This window comes from Salvia miltiorrhiza, chromosome 2, assembly GCF_028751815.1.
Source record: "Salvia miltiorrhiza cultivar Shanhuang (shh) chromosome 2, IMPLAD_Smil_shh, whole genome shotgun sequence".
Classification (NCBI taxonomy): Eukaryota; Viridiplantae; Streptophyta; class Magnoliopsida; order Lamiales; family Lamiaceae; genus Salvia; species Salvia miltiorrhiza.
Window position 1 is genome coordinate 75,121,129 of NC_080388.1, and position 17,787 is coordinate 75,138,915.

General features: G+C 34.9%; 3 protein-coding genes across 6 annotated transcripts; all 3 read left to right on the forward strand.

Annotated features, from left to right (window-relative positions):
* The first annotated feature begins 866 nt into the window (after nucleotides 1-866).
* Nucleotides 867-4,192, forward strand: LOC131009455 (UDP-glycosyltransferase 82A1). Its single transcript, XM_057936783.1, has 2 exons — nucleotides 867-1,480; nucleotides 3,128-4,192. Exons 1-2 carry the CDS (start codon nucleotides 1,024-1,026, stop codon nucleotides 4,000-4,002), a joined length of 1,332 nt encoding a protein of 443 aa, XP_057792766.1. The 5' UTR covers nucleotides 867-1,023; the 3' UTR covers nucleotides 4,003-4,192.
* Nucleotides 4,193-5,144: 952 nt separating this feature from the next.
* On the forward strand, nucleotides 5,145-8,905 carry LOC131009469 (OVARIAN TUMOR DOMAIN-containing deubiquitinating enzyme 11). Of its 4 annotated transcripts, XM_057936814.1 has the most exons (10): nucleotides 5,149-5,332; nucleotides 5,703-5,868; nucleotides 6,651-6,724; nucleotides 7,261-7,315; nucleotides 7,457-7,531; nucleotides 7,689-7,762; nucleotides 7,856-7,904; nucleotides 8,025-8,109; nucleotides 8,441-8,497; nucleotides 8,692-8,905. In XM_057936814.1, coding segments are annotated over exons 1-10 (681 nt in total). In that variant the 5' UTR covers nucleotides 5,149-5,330; the 3' UTR covers nucleotides 8,736-8,905. The 4 variants fall into 4 exon arrangements, with proteins under 4 accessions (XP_057792796.1, XP_057792797.1, XP_057792795.1 ...); XM_057936813.1 differs by having other exon boundaries at nucleotides 5,145-5,332; nucleotides 8,441-8,905; XM_057936812.1 differs by lacking the exon at nucleotides 5,149-5,332 and having other exon boundaries at nucleotides 5,646-5,868.
* A 2,959-nt stretch (nucleotides 8,906-11,864) lies between these two features.
* Nucleotides 11,865-16,559, forward strand: LOC131009447 (protein PAT1 homolog 1). The gene is made up of 5 exons (XM_057936775.1): nucleotides 11,865-12,388; nucleotides 12,580-12,746; nucleotides 13,136-13,192; nucleotides 13,298-13,373; nucleotides 13,807-16,559. Exons 1-5 carry the CDS (start codon nucleotides 12,325-12,327, stop codon nucleotides 15,888-15,890), a joined length of 2,448 nt encoding a protein of 815 aa, XP_057792758.1. The 5' UTR covers nucleotides 11,865-12,324; the 3' UTR covers nucleotides 15,891-16,559.
* The last annotated feature ends 1,228 nt before the right edge of the window (nucleotides 16,560-17,787 follow it).

A 17,787-nucleotide genomic window follows, 5' to 3' on the forward strand; every position in this document is an offset into this window, starting at 1 on the left:
GGCTCATCCACAAAAATAAATAAACAATTAATAAATAAAATAATTAAAGGATGACAAAGATACACGTCTATAAACTTCAAAATGAGACTTGAACAACCTCGTAACTAAAAAGTTAGGTATAAACGAGGGGTCTGAAAAATAATTTTGTAATTATATTTAACATTAGAAAGGTGAAGTAATCAATGTACTTAATTTATTCTATACCTCAATTTTAAAATGAAACAAAAATATGCATTCAATTATATTGGTTTGACCGACTAAATCAGACTGAATGTGTCCTTGAATATGAGCAGATTCAAAAACAGTTTTGAAATTATATTTGATATTGTAAAAGATCGAGAGAAAGATTGGTCACATACCTCATTTGTTAAAATGAAAATATATTATCCTATAAATTGCGTTGAATTAGCCTAATTCCTTAAATCAGATTGAATATATAAGAACATAAATTTTAAATTGAATAAAAATACATAAGAACATAAATAAAATTGAAAGTGGAACATAAAATGAAACATCACTGAATCTCAATCCACTTGTATTCATTTTTTATGTTCCACTTGTATACCACTATTAAAATATCATTTTAACAATAAAATTATTATAATGCAATGAATACAAAACAAAAAATTTAATAATTATTTTTAACTCCAAAAATAAAAATTGAATTCAAGAAAAAATAAAAAATGATAATGATAAAAGAAATAAAAAATGATAAAATTACTGAGATAATTTTATAGTTATAAGAGCGGTCAATTTACTTTATCCACCTCAAATAAATAATTAAACAAACACATAATTCAAATTGAAAGTAGAAGTGTTCATTAAAGTGACACACATGCATGTATGATCATCTCTATATATATCCTTATACATATGCAAGATTCAAGAACTCCTCGAGGAGCTTACCCCCCCCCCCCCCACCCCACCCCCACTCCAAGGCTAATTTGGTAATTTTGCTCCAAGAGGCGAAAAGCTCTCTCAAAATCCCAAAATAGAAAGAAAAAACAAAGAAAAAGAAAAAAGATGAAAGAGAAGAAGAAGATAATTCTAATTCCATATCCGGCACAAGGCCACGTCACCCCCATGCTGAAGCTCGCCGCAGTCATCGCCGGCCTCGGCCGCTTCCAGCCGGTGGTGCTCACGCCGGAGTTCATCCACCGCCGCATCTCGCCGCGGATCCACGGCGTGCTCTGCCTGCCGCTCCCCGACGGGCTGGACGGCGGCACGCCGCCGCCCGATTTCTTCGCCGTGGAGAGGGCCATGGAGGAGGCCATGCCGCCGGCCCTCGAGGAGCTCCTGCTCCGCGAGATGGCCGGCGGCGTCGCCTGCGTAGTGGCCGACCTGCTGGCCTCGTGGGCCGTCGAGGTGGCGCGAAGATGCGGCGTGACGGTGGCCGGATTCTGGCCGGCCATGCACGCCACTTACCGCCTCGTCGCCGCCATTCCGCACTTGGTCCGGACCGGGGTTATATCGGAAAACGGTACGCCTGGAATTTCAGTCTCGTATTTTATTTCATCCGACTATTTGATGGGTATTGTATTTGTTGCATGTTTTTTGATTTACAACTTAACTTACGCACGTAGATTAAAAATGTTGATTTATAAGTTTTGTGGTGTGATTAAAAATGTGCGTCTAATTTCTACGTAGATTAAGATATGAATATTGAGTACTAATTAAGTAAGTATAATTTGACAAAAATAAAATTTAATGTTTATTTGGAAAACAAATTAGACTGAGTTTTGATCAGTGGATATAAAAGGAATTACGATATATACTTACGAGATTCGGTACGTATTTTCATAATTTTGTGTGTATCATCATATTCTATTTTTATATATATTTTTTAAATAATATTTTATTATAATTTTATATATATTATACTTAATTTTAATTTATAAAAATTATTTAAATTATCGATCCTAATAATAATTTTTTTTTTACTTCATAACCTAATTTGATGGAATCAAACACCTTAATAGAAAGAGCTTCTTCTTCTTTTTTTCCCCCTAAAAAATGATTATTTCTATTTATATATATAAAATAAATATATCTCTTATAATATTTATTTCGTCATATTAATTAACAAAAAAAATCCATGTTTGTATATATCAAATATATAACAGCTGATTATTAATTGATTAAAAAAAACATATCCATTTTATCAAACAGCTGATTAATGATCAAATAATTAAGTACATGTGCTTCATCACGTTATCAATCATAATTTTTTATCATCTTTTTTTTAGCAAATCAATCCCATATGAATGACTTGATGTCTCAAGTAAAAAACTTAATTAACCTTATCATCTTCTGAATTTGTAAGTAAAGTAAATTATCTGTACAGTTATTTTTTAATCTTACAGAATAGTATAATTAATTAATTGGTGGATTGAATTATTTTCGTATATATTCTAGAAAAACATGTAGAATTAATTCCCCCATAACACCACGGATTTAATTAGGCCTTGAATCTTATCAAATTGAATACACTATTTGATTATCAATTTAGGGTATTTATATATATATTTTCTCACACAACCGACGCATATGTTTCTGTAATTTTTGCATCAATATTAAGATTCTTTGCACATGTCATAAACATTGATTCAGGCAATCATGTGTATGAATATACCTATATATAATTAATTTATTCAATATAATCATATGAGAAGGTACAACTCAGTGCGCATTTACTTTAATTAATTATTATAGAAAGAAAAAAAAGAATTGAAGAAAAAAGATCTAGCTAGATACTCAACAGCAAAATTCCAGGCGAAATGTGCGTTTTGACATCATGTTCTTGCATTATTTCAGCCTTTGACTCATAAAGAAATTAAATTAATTTAGTTACGCATATGATCAGAACTTGTTAATGTGTAGTCAAATATAAATTTGTTGCGACTCTATTATAAAAATGTATGTCCACTGTTATATAAATTTTATTATAAATGTAGCCAAATTTGATCTGAAAAATACTTTTATGGATATAGAATTAGGAAGGTCGATTCAATCTTAAAAAAAAAAAGAAAAAAAAGAAAATGGGGTAAAAAAAAATACTTATATAGATTTTGTAAATTAGGAAAAATAATGATTTAATTTCTATATGATTATTTTTATTATGTGGCAGGATGTCCAAGAAATCCAAGTGATCCCATTTCCTTGTCTTCCCAAGACCCTATCTTAACTACCAATGACCTCCCATGGCTTATTGGTTCTTCAAAAGCTAGGGTTTCAAGATTCAAATTTTGGACTCGAACTATCGAACGATCCAAAACTCTCCAATTCTTGTTAGTGAACACATTTTCAGAGGGATCTGAATCCATAATGCAACAATCAAACAAATTTGACAGTCAAGATTCGCCTCGAATTCTTGAAGTTGGACCCTTAATCATGCAGGCTGCAACGACTAGTGGTACCACTTTTTGGGAAGAGGATACGAGTTGCTTGGATTGGCTAGACAATCAAAATGTGGGTTCGGTCATGTACATTTCTTTTGGGAGTTGGGTGAGTCCAATCGGGGAAGCCAAGGTAAGAGCTCTAGCATCGGCGCTCGAGGCATCGAGAAGGCCATTCATTTGGGTGTTGGGGCCCGCATGGCATCGTGGGCTGCCTGACGGGTACACCACGAGAGTGGCTGCCCACGGGAGGATCGTTCAGTGGGCCCCACAGCTCGAGGTGTTGCGGCATCCAGCTGTCAGGTGCTATCTTACACACTGTGGATGGAACTCGACTATGGAGGCCATCCAATGCAAGAAGCCTCTCTTGTGCTATCCAATCGCGGGCGATCAATTCTTGAACTGTGCTTATATCGTGAATTCGTGGAAAATTGGAGTTAAGATTGAAAGATTTGGAATAGAAGACATCGATAATGGAATTAGAAAAGTGGAAGATCAGAAATTTAGGGGGAGAATTGAGGAGCTAAATGAGAAATTATTTGGAAAGGAAGGGAGCTCCAAAGCAATGGCAAATTTATCTACATTCATTACAGAAATTAATACATAGTAATATATACGAGCTAGCTATTGAATTATAAAGATAATTAAGGCAATTTTCAAAGGGTCTAGTTACTACTTATACTACTCAAGGTAACTCTTCTTAATGTGATTTTGACTCCCTTGTAATTTTGTAACAATGTTGTCGATCGTTTGGATGTAAAAATTAAATGAAATATTAGCATTTATCTTTATACCAACTATTCAATGTGAAAACGAATTTCAACATAACACAACTACATAGTTTTAAAATGCAAAATAATAGTACGATAATTCGCAACAAAAAATTAGCTCATTCACAAAATAATGAATTTGTCAAGTTCTAAATTTGGAGGCACAGTTTTCTCAACAAAAGTGTTTAAAAGTCAAAAGATCATTTTGAAATTAATGATAATCAAGCCTATGCTTAGGGAAAGCTAATTTCTAAATTAAGGCAGAGTTGACCATAATTAGTTATAGCCTTATAGGTGAGGTGTTAATTAACCAGACCTATTTAAGGATAATTTAATCGATCAAGTCACATGCAGGTAAAATTTGGTATATCAAACTCATTATCCAATTCAAAATGTTTCCAAAGAAGAAGCTGAAAACTAATTAAAATTTGAATATTTACTAGGTTGTGGGAGCATTCTGAAAATATGGCAAGAGCTATTTTTTATTTTTATTTTTTTTTCTTCTCATTTTTAGGTTACCTACAAAATAAACTAATTAAAGTGTGACCCAATTTTGAATTTAGATACATTTTACAAATATTCCAATTAAAAAATCTAATTTTTTAATTGTGACATAATTTGTTCAAAGATCATACACTTTCTTTTTTCACAATATTTTTCCAGCCATCTAAAAATTTAAAGCATGCATGTTTATTTGTCTACAAAATAAATTTTTAAATGATTATTGAAATATTTATAAAATGCGACCAAACCCAAATTCGTATCAAAATTACACCAAAAACGAAAAATACATTTTCTTTATATATTTTGATAGTTGGTTGATTATTTAGCAAATGGATAAAAGAATCCAAAAACAAAAATTAAGTCAAATTAGCTATAGACTTTTTGCAAAGATATCTGCACAAATTCATAAATAAAAAACCTTAATTTTTTTTTTTGAAAAAAAAAAACCTTAAATTTAGGTGTGAGACTTTCTTGATTCAGACAAGTCAAGAAATCGAACTCGAAGAAGACACGCTTTGTGGGCGTTGTTTGTTTACTAAATCCCAATATCCCGTCTTTTTACTTTCCCTTCCCTTCACTCCAAACAAAATTATCGACAGAAATAGAAAGAAAGAGAAAATAAACAGGAAATTATCTGCGTTTCTGTTTTGCACAATCATTAATGTGAGTTTTCACCTTGAATATGCCAATTTGCTGAATTTCTGTTTTTGTGCCTTTTCTTCGAATTAAAGTTCTCTTCTTTGTTGCTTTCTAGCTCAATTTCAGCAAATTCTGTTTTTGGGAGCTTCTGTTTATGCTTATTCTTGAATCCTACATCAAGATTTTATGTGGGTTTTTTATTGCGTTACTCTTTTCTTGCAATTACATGACCAAGAATAAAAATTCATGATTTAAGGGAGAGTTTGTGAATGTGATTTGGGTTTATTGGAAGTTGGTTTTAATTGATCAGTTATTTTGGTGTTTGTTGATGTTGTAGTTGGTTGCTGAGAAGATTGAGGTGAAGTTAGAATAATAGTATGAGTGATGTCTATAGGAATGCCAGTGCAAGCGGGAGCGGGAGCTCGAGCTCGAGTTTGAATAGTAGCTCACATGATACAGAGGATGATCACACCATTGCTGAGATATTGGCTGAGGAGGAGAAATTAAGTCATGATAATGGCAAGCTTGGCAAACGGCTCTCTCATTTGGGCTCGATACCGGTGTGTATGATCATCCTTTTGGTTGTTGGATTTCGAGTTTTGGTGTTTCTTGTTTGATGCTTGTGTAGTTTATGCATTTTTGATTTGGTTGTCTATGATCATTGATTTGGTTGGATTATGATGATTGGGAGTTACTTAAATTTTTCTTGGACTCAAACCTAATGTTTGTTGAAAAAATGGCAAGCTTGGCAAACGGCTCTCTCATTTGAACTCGATACCGGTGTGTGTGATCATTGGTTTGGTTGTGGATTTCGAGTTTTGGTGTTTCATGATTGATGATTGTGTAGTTTATGCATTCTTGATTTGGTTGTTTGAGAGTGACTTAAATTGTTCTTGGACTGGAACCTAATGGCAATCTTGGAAAACGGTTCTCTCATTTGGGCTCTATAACGGTGTGTACGATCATCGCGTTTGGTTGTTGGTTTTTGAGTTTTGGTGTTTCATGATTGATGATCGTGTTGTTTATAATGATTGGGAGTGACTTAAATTGTTCTCAGACTCGAACCTAATGTTTGTTAAACTCGTCTAAATCTGCATCTTGGCTAAATTTAGTTGCTACGAGTATCGATTGGTTGGATATTAATATATGGAAGTGTTTCTTGTGGGATAACTACAATTTGCTTGCGATAATGTCCCTTTGTTGTGAAGATGATATTGATATCTCGACTTTGTCAAAACTTAGATTCTTGAAATCATTGCTCAAGTTGAGAATACGTCGTCATATAAACCATGCGTCCGCTTACTTTTATTGAGAAGACTTACGAGGTTATTGTATTTCGCAGCACACTCCTCGGGTCATTGGAGATATACCCGATCCAAATGATGCGACCTTAGACCATGAGAGGCTAGCTCAGAGGTTTCACTCTATCTCGACACTTACATTTTCTTTACGTAGCCTTTGGTACCTAAGTAAAGAAAGAAAGAAGTAGCAAATAGAAGTAACATTGACTATTGCTTATTCTTCTTCTTTAAATTTAACCGTATGTTTGATTAAAGAAAGAAACTATACATATTCTTGGGAATTTGAGTTGATATTTTATTCATCATCTTCGTATCTGTCACTTTTTTAGGGTTAATTGCTTATAAATACATAAACTATAACAAAATTTTGGTTTTCAACCAAATCTACTTTTTTGGTAAAAAAAATACATAACTTTTAATTTTTTGAAATTTGACCTCACTGTCTTAGACTCTTAAACAAAAACTTAAACCTTCAAAATTGTCTCGAAAATTATTGTAATTTTGAACTTGAACCCGAGGAAAAGCTTGCCAAACGAAACACGATGTTGCTACTTGGACGTCCTTGGTATCTTTTCGTAATTAGTTACCGTTTTCTTTTTTACCGTTTCTATTTATACTAGGAATGCCATTCATACATTTAGCTATCATCAGGCTGGCGACCTATAGCTTAGCCGAAATGCAAATCGAGGGAGATGGGAATTGCCAGGTTGGTAATTTTCAGTCTACATTTCTGAGTTTCCTACATTTCTTTATCCTTTTCAATTATTTGTGATGAATTTAATCAATTTATGCTTCTGCATGTGTATAATTTCTCTGGTTATATCTGTAATTAGTCGCTGTTTTTCAGTTTCGAGCTCTCGCAGATCAATTATATCAGAATCCAGACTACCACAAGTTTGTAAGAAAGCAGGTTATCAAGCAGGTGCGTCTCAGCTTCTTCCTCGTCATCATGATGCATTGTATTCTTCGTTAAAACTAGCAAACCTTCCTTTCGATTTCCTATTGTATTGTCAAGTTCTTGTTTTGTCCAAAACTGCAAAGTCGGGCTTTTCGTGTCTTAAGCTCTTGCTTATGCACAGCTTAAAAGGCACAGAAGACTATACGAAAGTTATGTTCCGATGAGGTACAAACACTACGTGAAGAAGATGAAAAGGTCCGACGTGTAGACATTTTCTTACCGGTTTCCTTATACCAAAATATTAAAAACTCGTCATGTCTACTAACATGATGTTTGCTCAAACTGTAGGCTAGGCGAATGGGGAGATCACGTTACTCTCCAAGCAGCTGCAGATCGAGTAAGTGACACCTCGATCATTGATAAGTTAAACAACATCACTTCTTTGCTCTCTCCTCAGAATACGTGTTTGCGCTCGTGATATTCACTATGCTCACTACCTTCTTCGGCATTTTTGTAGTTTGAAGCCAAAATATGTTTGATCACCTCCTTTCGCGACACCGGCTATATTGAAATTCTCCCCAAGGATAGAAATCCGAGCAGAGGTACGACACGTCTTAACAATTTTCATCCACATATTGTGAAGCTTACATATTCTAGTCATACGTTCAAATTAAACCAAACATCAAGAACTATCAATGTAGAGGTGTCAAAACTGGCCCGGCCCGATTTTAGGTCAGGTCGAGCTGGACTTGTTTGTCTCAATAGAATTTTTTGGTATAATGGTTTTGCATTTGCCCTCTAAAACTTATGGTTGGAGGAAACTGTACCAACTAAGCTGCACTTCGTTGTCATGCTGGTTTGAAAGTTTGTGGAATCTTAATATTTAGACGAATATTAGATATAATCACTTATTTCTGCTATTTTTCATCCTAGAGTTGTGGCTAAGCTTTTGGAGTGAAGTTCACTACAATTCACTATATCAAGCCGGAGGTAACAAACTTCATTATACCGTCATGTCTTTCTTTCTAGCTCTAGATAGTCTGACCTAGGAGGCGGTGGTGGGATTCGAACTCGTGACCATTTAGTCATAAGATCGTCCGTTCCACCAACCAGGCCACCTAAAGGTCGTTTTGCAACTAGCATCTAACACGAGTACTTTATATATGTTGCCCGAATTTCGACAGAGGTTCCTACACGAACGCAGAGGAAAAAGCATTGGCTCTTCTAAAGCTCGTCGACTCGTAAATACACCTATTTCCCAACACATTTATACATATCCTTATACCTTGTTGTAACTAGATGCCACACCAAATTATTTCTTCTTTTTTATTTCACTGTATTTTTTATTGTCACTCAAATTTGCCTATGAGTTATGATTAGTTATGTTTTCACTTGGAAGGTATGTTTGTTGTAGTTTGAGGCTTTAAGTGATCTCTCTCCCACAAAATGTGTTATTGCAGCTTATTGAGTTAGGGTTAGGGCTGTCGAAATGATCGGTTCGGGCCGGGCCCGTATGATTATAATTGCAATATTGCATAGCCCAATGGCCCTACAATTCGGTTAGGGCTGTCGAAGTGGTCAGTTCGGGCTGGGCCCATGTAGCCCAATTGCCCTAAAATTCGGTCGGGGTAGGCGGCGTATCGGGCCGGGCCAAATAATACAAAAGTTGGGTCCCAAGAATTTGGAGAAAAGAAATAATACAAAAAAATGAACTGAAATTTTATCAACAACTTGCAAGTTGGTTGTCGTAGTCTAACATTTGTCTTTTTTAATTAAAACAATGTTAAATATTACTAAAAGGGATTGCTTTTCACGCAATAGATGTTGGTTTGCAATTGCAAATTGCAATTATTATTACTTTTTTATTTTATTTTATGCATTTTAAAGTAGCTTTAGTTTTATTCTCCTTGTAGACCTAATTCTTATGATTAGAGAGAAAAAATTGAAATGATGGGTTCTTTATAAGTATTGTGGAAAAACATGTCATGTGGTATCACTAATATGTCTATATCAACAAAGTGTAGAGCCCATGAATTGTGCAAGAACAAATTAAGTGGTCCAATATTCTTATGAGTGATACAAAAAATGCTAATAACAACATTTTTTTATATGTGTGGACCAAATAAGTTTGGGATTTATTAGTCGGCAAATTTCTCTTTCATATTGTGTTTTGTTTCATATAATATGACATTTCATATCGATGTGTCACACACCTTCTGTGAGCACTGTACACGTCTGTATTAATATATTTTTTTTTTGCTGTATTTTATAAATTATAATCAGAATCGTCAAAATTAGAAATTAAGTACAAACCAAAGCCGTTCGTTCTTTTATTATTTATAAATTCATAGAAAGGAATACAATTTATAAATTAAGAGAAAAAATCAATTGATGTGTGACATATCAATCATTTATTTGCATATTGATATTTTTTAATTGGCACATGTTACATATCATGCATTAACGAATAGATGAAATGCAATAATTGATGATATGTTGCGAAAAAAGGAGTTTACCTTTGTAACCTATAATGATTGAGGTATGTTATTGCTTTTTATTTTTATTTGCTTTTCAGTCTGAAATCTTTATGCATTATCATATTAATTTCATATAATATGATGTCTCAGTGCATAAATGTCTTTGCACATTTTTTTCATAATGTGTCATTTTTATTGCTAATTAATGTAAACATGCTTTATATTAATGAATATTGAGTATATTAAATAATATTGGGTATAATCTCATACTCCTTGATTTGTGCTTGAAAATCAAACTTTCATAATTTTATGGGCCACTTTTGTCTTAGATTTTCATCACATGATACACGCTATATTTTATATGTCTTGGGTTTTTTTATTTGTCCTTTTCAATCTATTGATTTATTCCAAATTAATTCCGTTTATCTCACTCACTTTGATATTTTGCTTCATAATTCTACGACAAAAAATAACTTTTAGAAATAGCAAAAATAATAACACACACACACACACATACACACACAGTATTTCATTTGCAATTAATTATAAAATTCTCATGTCTAAATTGTACATATACATACATATTAGTTCCTTCGTAATTAATTATAAAATTCTCATGTTTAATTGTAGTTATACATACACAAAACCACTCTACATCTAATAACTCTAGTCAATGCGAAAATACCATACCAATTAAAAAAATTAATGAGACTTTGACGTATATAATTTTTTTAAAAAATTATAAGAGGTATATATTATCTAATCAAATAAGCAATCCGCACGCAGGTGAAATCTCTACACTACACAAGACCTCTCACTCTCACAAATAGGAGTTTTTGAGTATCTCAATTTTGCCACTTGAACTATATCTACTTGAACTACATCTCGTCGACGAAAAATATATTTTAATAATTTGGATAATAAATATTTTTCATCTCCCAAAAAATCACAATTAATAATGGACACTAGATGAAGCGACAACTCAATATTATCCCATAAATGGTCGGCGGTAGTGTTACGTGTCGAACGAATTGAAAATAGATATTTTTATAATGAGAAAAAGCCTAAATCTATTTGATTCATTACAAAACAACTATGTTCAAATATCTTCAAACTAATAGATCGAAGATTTAAATTATTGCCTATCTTTCTATGTGTTTGACGTTGATTGTTCAACTCTATAAAAATGGTGTTATGAAGATATTAATATTGATCATCAAATGAAAAAAGAAAAGAAAAAAGGAAATAATATACTTATAAATTATAATTGACTATTATATTTGGTTTATTTTATATGAAGCTTATATGGTGTTTATCACGATTATCTTGTTAAAAGCTTGTGGTCAATAGTTTTTGTTATAGTGCTCGAGAAAAACCAAATCTATTTCCCTCAAATAATTCGTGTTTTTCGTAATTATTTTATTAAATTATATTAAAATAGTTTCAAAGTTCATATAAATTTCTCATCATTACACAAATATTTTTTTTAATATAAAATAACGAGTTTAATGCATATAAATTACGAAACTTTCATCAATAACTAATTTTAGATACTGAATTATTGATTCAAGCCGAATAATTGACATTATTTCATAAGAAATGACGTCATTTATGCTAATTAATTGTCGTGCTAGAACAATTATGTTATGTTAATTGTTTGATTAGTTATGCCAACAATAAGTCTGGTTGAAATTTTAAAATTAGTCGTGAAATCAAATTAAATTAATAGTTTAATAATTACTTTACCACATTTTGAAGTTATATATATAAAATTAGAATTGATGAAAGTTAATTAATTTATAAGTAAATTAAAAAAAAAAAAACAAGGCTAGATTTGTTATTATAAAAGCCACGAATAGCGTAACATTATCACCTCAGATCCCAACATCAAAAACATAGATCGCAAAAGTCAATGCTAAATTCTTACTTACTACGTCTGCTCATTCAATACACTCTTTAATTTTTTATTAATCAGATTAGATTAGATTAGATTAGAATTAGATAATCCCTCTCTCTCTCTCTCTCTCTCTATCTATCTCTCTCTCTTCTCGCGCTGAAGCGAATATACATACAATTTATATACATATACAATGCTCCACCACCCCCTCCCCCTCCCCCCCTCTCTCTCTCTCTACCTCTCTCTCTCTCTCTGTCACATAAATATGGGCACGGGTAACAGCTTACTGTGCGGGCAACAGTGACTGTTTTCGTCGTCGGCCTCAAAACCCTAATTATCGGCGGGAGGCGGTGGAGGCGGTGGTGGTTGGGTTTACAATTTGCATCGCCGTTCATGCGATTGGAGCTAGGGTTTTCATTCCGCGTCTGTTTAATTTGGTAATTATGGAGAGATCTGGAGGGAAAGATCTCAGCGACTTCACGGACCAATCCAGCAGCTCATTATCTGGTTCGCGCCTCGATTCACCTAGCTTTATCTTGTTTTTGGTTTTTTCTGATGTTTTGATTTTGATCCATGTTTGCGTTGTGTGGTTTTTGGTTCTTTGTAATTTGTTGGAGAAATTTGGGCGGCGAGCTAGTATTGTGCGTTGTGAATTGATTTTGGTTGCATTTTGTGTGTGTTTGTGTTGCTTGATGCAGATGCGGCGCTGTTTGATGCGTCGCAATATACTTTTTTTGGGAAAGGTGCGGTGGATGAAGTGGAATTGGGGGGATTTGAAGATGAAGATGAGTCTGCTCCTGGAGTGGAAGGCAGAATTGGTGGGGAAGATGATCTGAATGAGTATCATTTGTTTGACAAAGATGAGGTGAGCTATAGAAAATATACCGTTGCAATAGTAGCTTACATTACAGAGAACTGTATGCTTGTACTGCATAGCATATTTATTGTGTTGTTGGCCTTTTTTCTTGTATTCTTTGTTCTAATGATATGATACTTCTTATTATGGGTGGAAAAAGAAATAGCATAGCATCACAGGTGGTTTTTCCTAAATAAGTTGCATTCATGAATATTTGGAGACTCGTTCGTTATTTTGTTTTTGTTAAGGAGCTAATCTTTTGCTTGTAGATTGTACCTTATGCTGTTAATTTATTAGTCATTATGAGGCTTTTAAGTTGTTTGTTGGCCATTTCTTTGATTGGCTATAAGCATCGAATGCTTAGATATTAATTGCATTAGCTTGTTCTTTTTTTTCAGGGATCAGGATTAGGACCATTATCTGATATAGATGATCTGGCTACTACATTTGCAAAGGTAAGTTGCACTTGACTTGACCTTTGGATCTTTTGTATAGTGGTATTATGGTTCTTGATTTGCTTGCTCATGAGTATTTATTTATTTTATTAATTTCTTTTGCAGTTAAACAAAGTTGTTTCTGGACCTAGGCATCCTGGTGTTATTGGTGATCGAGGATCTGGATCTTTCTCAAGGGAGAGTACGTACATAGGATTTAGCTTATTTCCAAATCATACATTTTTAATTGCACACACCATACATTTTCAATTACATGTGTTTCTTCACACCCCCTGCACACCCACACACACGCACACTCTAGTCACCAAAGGGCCTCTCGTCCTTCATTAGACATGGTTTATTATGCTCTTTTTGAATGATATCATTCTGCAAAGGACAGAGGACAGAATCCCTTAGGACTTCATTTGTTACTCATATTATGAGAAACCGGATTCTAGTGCACTGTTGCTTTGTATAATTGAAATCCCATAGGAGGGCTAGAATAAGTTGAAATTCTATAATTGACTTGCAAGTATGTACTTCCATTTTCCAGATAATATTGCTTTGTATTCTATTTTGTTCTTCTGTTTCATGAATTAGCAGATGGCTTTATGATTAATGTTCTGTCATTTCAGGTTCATCAGCTACAGAATGGGCACGGGAAGCAGATTTCCCCGATTGGGGTGACCATCACATGTCAGACTCAGAGTGCTATGAGGAAAACAAGAGATGGTCGTCACAGCCACATCTCTCTTCATTGTTCCGTCGAGAATCTACACCATTATATAGAACATCATCATACCCTGAGCAGCAGCAACCGCTGCAACACTGTTCTAGTGAGCCTATTTTAGTCCCAAAGTCCTCTTTCACTTCTTTCCCTCCACCAGGGTCACAACAAGCTTCACCAAATAGTGGTCATCATCTTAGTTTGTCGTCTCTTTCTGGTGGGCCTCAGTTGCCATTCTCTTCTTCGAGCAACTCTTCATTAGCTAATTCTGCTCTCCTTTTGTCTGGCTTGCAACGTGGATACCATTATAACCCAAACATGTCACGTTTATCCTCACCTAATATCTCACGTCACAATCAACTTCAAAATCAATGGAGTAGTCATGCTGGTGTTCTTCATGGGGATCAGTCTATTCTCTTAAACAATATAATGCAGCAGCATCAGTATCAGAATGGGTTATTACCATCACATCTGCTGTCCCCACAGCAGCAGAGAGGACAACTTCCATTTCAAGGATCATTAGCCCATTTTTCAGCATTACAGTCTCAAATATACAGTACCTACCCCTCTCCTGCACATCTAAACAAGTATGGATTAGCAGACAAGAAAGAAGCAAAACCTAAATCTGGAAAGAGCAGACATTCTGTCAGGTTTTCCCATCAAGGGTCTGATGCTAGCAGCCACAAGAGTGAGACTAGTTTACCACAAATTAGATCTAAGTACATGACTGCTGAAGAGATTGAAAGCATTCTTAAGATGCAGCTTGCTGCTACCCATGGCAGTGATCCGTATGTAGATGATTATTACCATCAAGCAAGTCTTGCTAAGAAATCTGCTGAAACAAGGTCAAGGTTTCGTTTTTGCCCATCTCACCAGAAGGAACAATCTTCCCGTTCCCGTAACAATTCTGAACTACAGCCACATCTCCATGTTGATGCTCTTGGAAGGGTTTGTTTCTCTTCGATTCGTAGGCCTCGTCCTCTTCTTGAAGTTGACCCACCTCCTTCTGCCTGCGGGGATGGTAATGCTGAGCAAAAATTATCTGAGAAGCCTTTGGAAGAGGAACCAATGCTTGCTGCTAGGGTAACTATTGAAGATGGGTTGAGTCTTCTTCTTGAGGTCGATGACATTGATCGGCTCTTACAGTTCACTCAACCCCAAGATGGTGGGAGCCAGCTTAGGCGGAAACGTCATGTTCTATTAGAAGGATTAGCGGCATCTCTTCAGTTGGTTGATCCCTTGGGAAAAAGTGGAAATGCTGTCGGGCTCTCCCCCAAGGATGATATAGTGTTTCTACGTATAGTTTCCCTGTCGAAAGGCCGGAAACTTATTTCAAAGTTTCTTCAGCTTCTCATACCTGGTAGCGAGCTGGCTCGAATAGTTTGCATGGCCATCTTCCGCCATTTAAGATTTTTGTTTGGTGGCCTGCCCTCTGATGAAGAAGCAGCTGTTAGCATTAGCGGTCTAGCCAAAAGAGTCTCTCTATGTGTTAGTGGAATGGATCTTAATTCACTCAGTGCTTGTCTCGCTGCAGTTGTTTGTTCCTCCGAACAGCCGCCACTTCGTCCGGTAGGCAGCTCTGCTGGAGATGGTGCATCTGTCATTTTGAAGTCTGTTTTAGAAAGAGCCACAAACCTGTTGAGAGATCCTCAGTTTGGCGGAAACTACAGCATCCCTAATCCTGCCCTTTGGCAGGCTTCTTTTGATGCCTTCTTTGGTCTTCTGACTAAATACTGTGTGAGCAAGTATGACAGTATAGTGCAATCGTTAGTTGTTCAGAATGCACCGAACACAGAGGCAATTGGTCCAGAGGCTGCAAAGGCCGTAAGTAGAGAGATGCCCGTGGAACTTCTACGTGCTAGTCTGCCTCATACTGATGAGAGTCAGAAGAAATTGCTTCTGAATTTCGCTCAGAGGTCCATGCCTGTTACTGGATTTAATGCTCATGGTGGAAACAGCGGACAGATAAATCCCGAGTCCGTCCGAGGCTGAGATGGGAAATATCTAGAAGCTATGAATTGTAAGAATACTGTGGTGGTCTGGAGGTCATTCTCTTGGCTGGTTCTTCTTCTGAGTTCTGTTCCAAGTCTTGTTGCGGCAGAGATTGAGACAGAGCATGTGTATACGTCGGGCAGATTTTAACGCCTTAAGATTCTACATTTCAGTCTCTTCCAATGCCAAAGACTTCCTCCTACCCATCGCTTGCTCCACTCTGGCGGTGTCTCCTCCTCCTCCCTTTTAGGTCTGTAAAAGGGTTTGTTTTCTGCTTCGTTTTTATTGTTATACGTTCTTACACGACTGTGAGTTCATGTCGAAAGCTCTTGTATGCTTTTAAATCTAAAGAGCTTTTCTGTTTTGACGCTTTTTCTGTAACTCTGGATTGAAACCTTTTGACTCTTAAGGGTGAAATGTACAGCTAAGGTAAGGCATTGACGACGGTGGTGTTTTCTCTCTGTCAGTTTGGCTTCCTCCTAAAGTTCTGTAGAAATTAGGAAGTCCGGTGGCATCGTCGTCGGCCGATAGGATAGCGGCAGTAGTGCAGGTTGGGAGATATGGTTGTTTATGAGGAAGCTTGTAGTAGCAGTTAAACATTCTTGTATGTTGAATTTTCTGGGGTTCTACTAGCCCATTTTTACTGGCTCTGTAGATCTCTTTATGTTATCTCTCTCTCTCTCTCTCTCTCTCTCTCTCTCTCTCTCTCTCTCTCTCTCCTCTCTTTTACATTGGATTTTCTCTCTGATTTGCCAAATCTTCTTTTTGTGGAAATTATGGTATATTGTTGAACAAATACTCTTTCATTTAAAAAGGTTGAAGTTGTTTGGCAGGTTTAGTTGAAATAGGGATTGGGGATTTGCCTAATATTTGGACTTTTGGATTTTTGGATTTTTGTGAATAAATATGCTAAGACTATGCAAATAATTTTTGTTTTTTGTTTTTTTGCTCTACACTTGATGCCGGTTTCCATTAATGTAAATAAATGTCATCTATAATTTGTGTATTGAAAGGATTTAAAAAGAAAATGCCTATATTTGAATTTAAGCATGTATGTGATGGCGTTTTGTAATACTATTGTTTTGATAATAAGTGTGACTTTGGTTAATCTGATGATTTGATATAAGACTGTTCCTTTAACTTGGGTGGCATTCTCATATCAAGATAAGAAATTTAACATTTGAAATTATGGTTCACATTCATATTAAATAGTGACTATGAAAATGATATGTTAGGTATATCATAATAAAATGGGAGACTTTTAGTAGTTGTAGGCTTGTAGCACTCTTGAATCTTGATTATAGCTTTCCTACTATTCTTTGTTTTCTTTTCTTTTTCTGAACAACAAATCAGATCGAGACAAAAGGACTGTCTAACGAATGCATCAGCGTGGATAATTCTTAGGGGTTATATAGCTAAAACATTACACGAATTTTGAAAAAAATTATAATTTTCACCTGAATTTTTAATTAAACTAAAAAAATATATGAATTTATATTTTTGTCGCAATTTTCACCAGCACTTTCAATTAAATTAGAACTTAATTGACAGTCGTCGAAATTAAGTCAGAGATATTAATTTTTGCCTTCTTGGACCTCCGAACTTCTAAATATTCCTTATCATCAGAAGTTAGACCAACATAAAGTGAAATTCCGACTGACAATTAAGCTCTAAATTTGTTGAAAGTCAAATTCACGTGAAAATTACAACAAAAATATAAATTCATGTATTTTTTTTGCTTAATTAAAAATTCAGGTGAAAATTACAATTTTTTTCAAAGTTCGTGTACTTTTTCGATTTTTTGAAAAGTTGGATTATTTTCTTTTAAGAAGAAATCGAACCTAATTTAGGATTTCGTATGTAAAAATATAAATTGGGTGAGATGTTAGTACTGTGC

What these genes read in the sequence shown, in the direction of transcription:
- LOC131009455 (XM_057936783.1), top strand. Translation starts at nt 1,024, where the DNA reads ATGAAAGAGAAGAAGAAGATAATTCTAATTCCATATCCGGCACAAGGC. An exon ending in CGGGGTTATATCGGAAAACG is followed by an intron (nt 1,481 to 3,127) that starts GTACGCCTGGAA and finishes ATTATGTGGCAG; the next exon opens with GATGTCCAAGAAATCCAAGT.
- LOC131009469 (XM_057936811.1), top strand. Translation starts at nt 5,686, where the DNA reads ATGAGTGATGTCTATAGGAATGCCAGTGCAAGCGGGAGCGGGAGCTCG. An exon ending in TACGTGAAGAAGATGAAAAG is followed by an intron (nt 7,763 to 7,855) that starts GTCCGACGTGTA and finishes CTCAAACTGTAG; the next exon opens with GCTAGGCGAATGGGGAGATC. An exon ending in TCCAAGCAGCTGCAGATCGA is followed by an intron (nt 7,905 to 8,024) that starts GTAAGTGACACC and finishes GCATTTTTGTAG; the next exon opens with TTTGAAGCCAAAATATGTTT.
- LOC131009447 (XM_057936775.1), top strand. Translation starts at nt 12,325, where the DNA reads ATGGAGAGATCTGGAGGGAAAGATCTCAGCGACTTCACGGACCAATCC. An exon ending in ATTTGTTTGACAAAGATGAG is followed by an intron (nt 12,747 to 13,135) that starts GTGAGCTATAGA and finishes CTTTTTTTTCAG; the next exon opens with GGATCAGGATTAGGACCATT. An exon ending in TGGCTACTACATTTGCAAAG is followed by an intron (nt 13,193 to 13,297) that starts GTAAGTTGCACT and finishes TTTCTTTTGCAG; the next exon opens with TTAAACAAAGTTGTTTCTGG.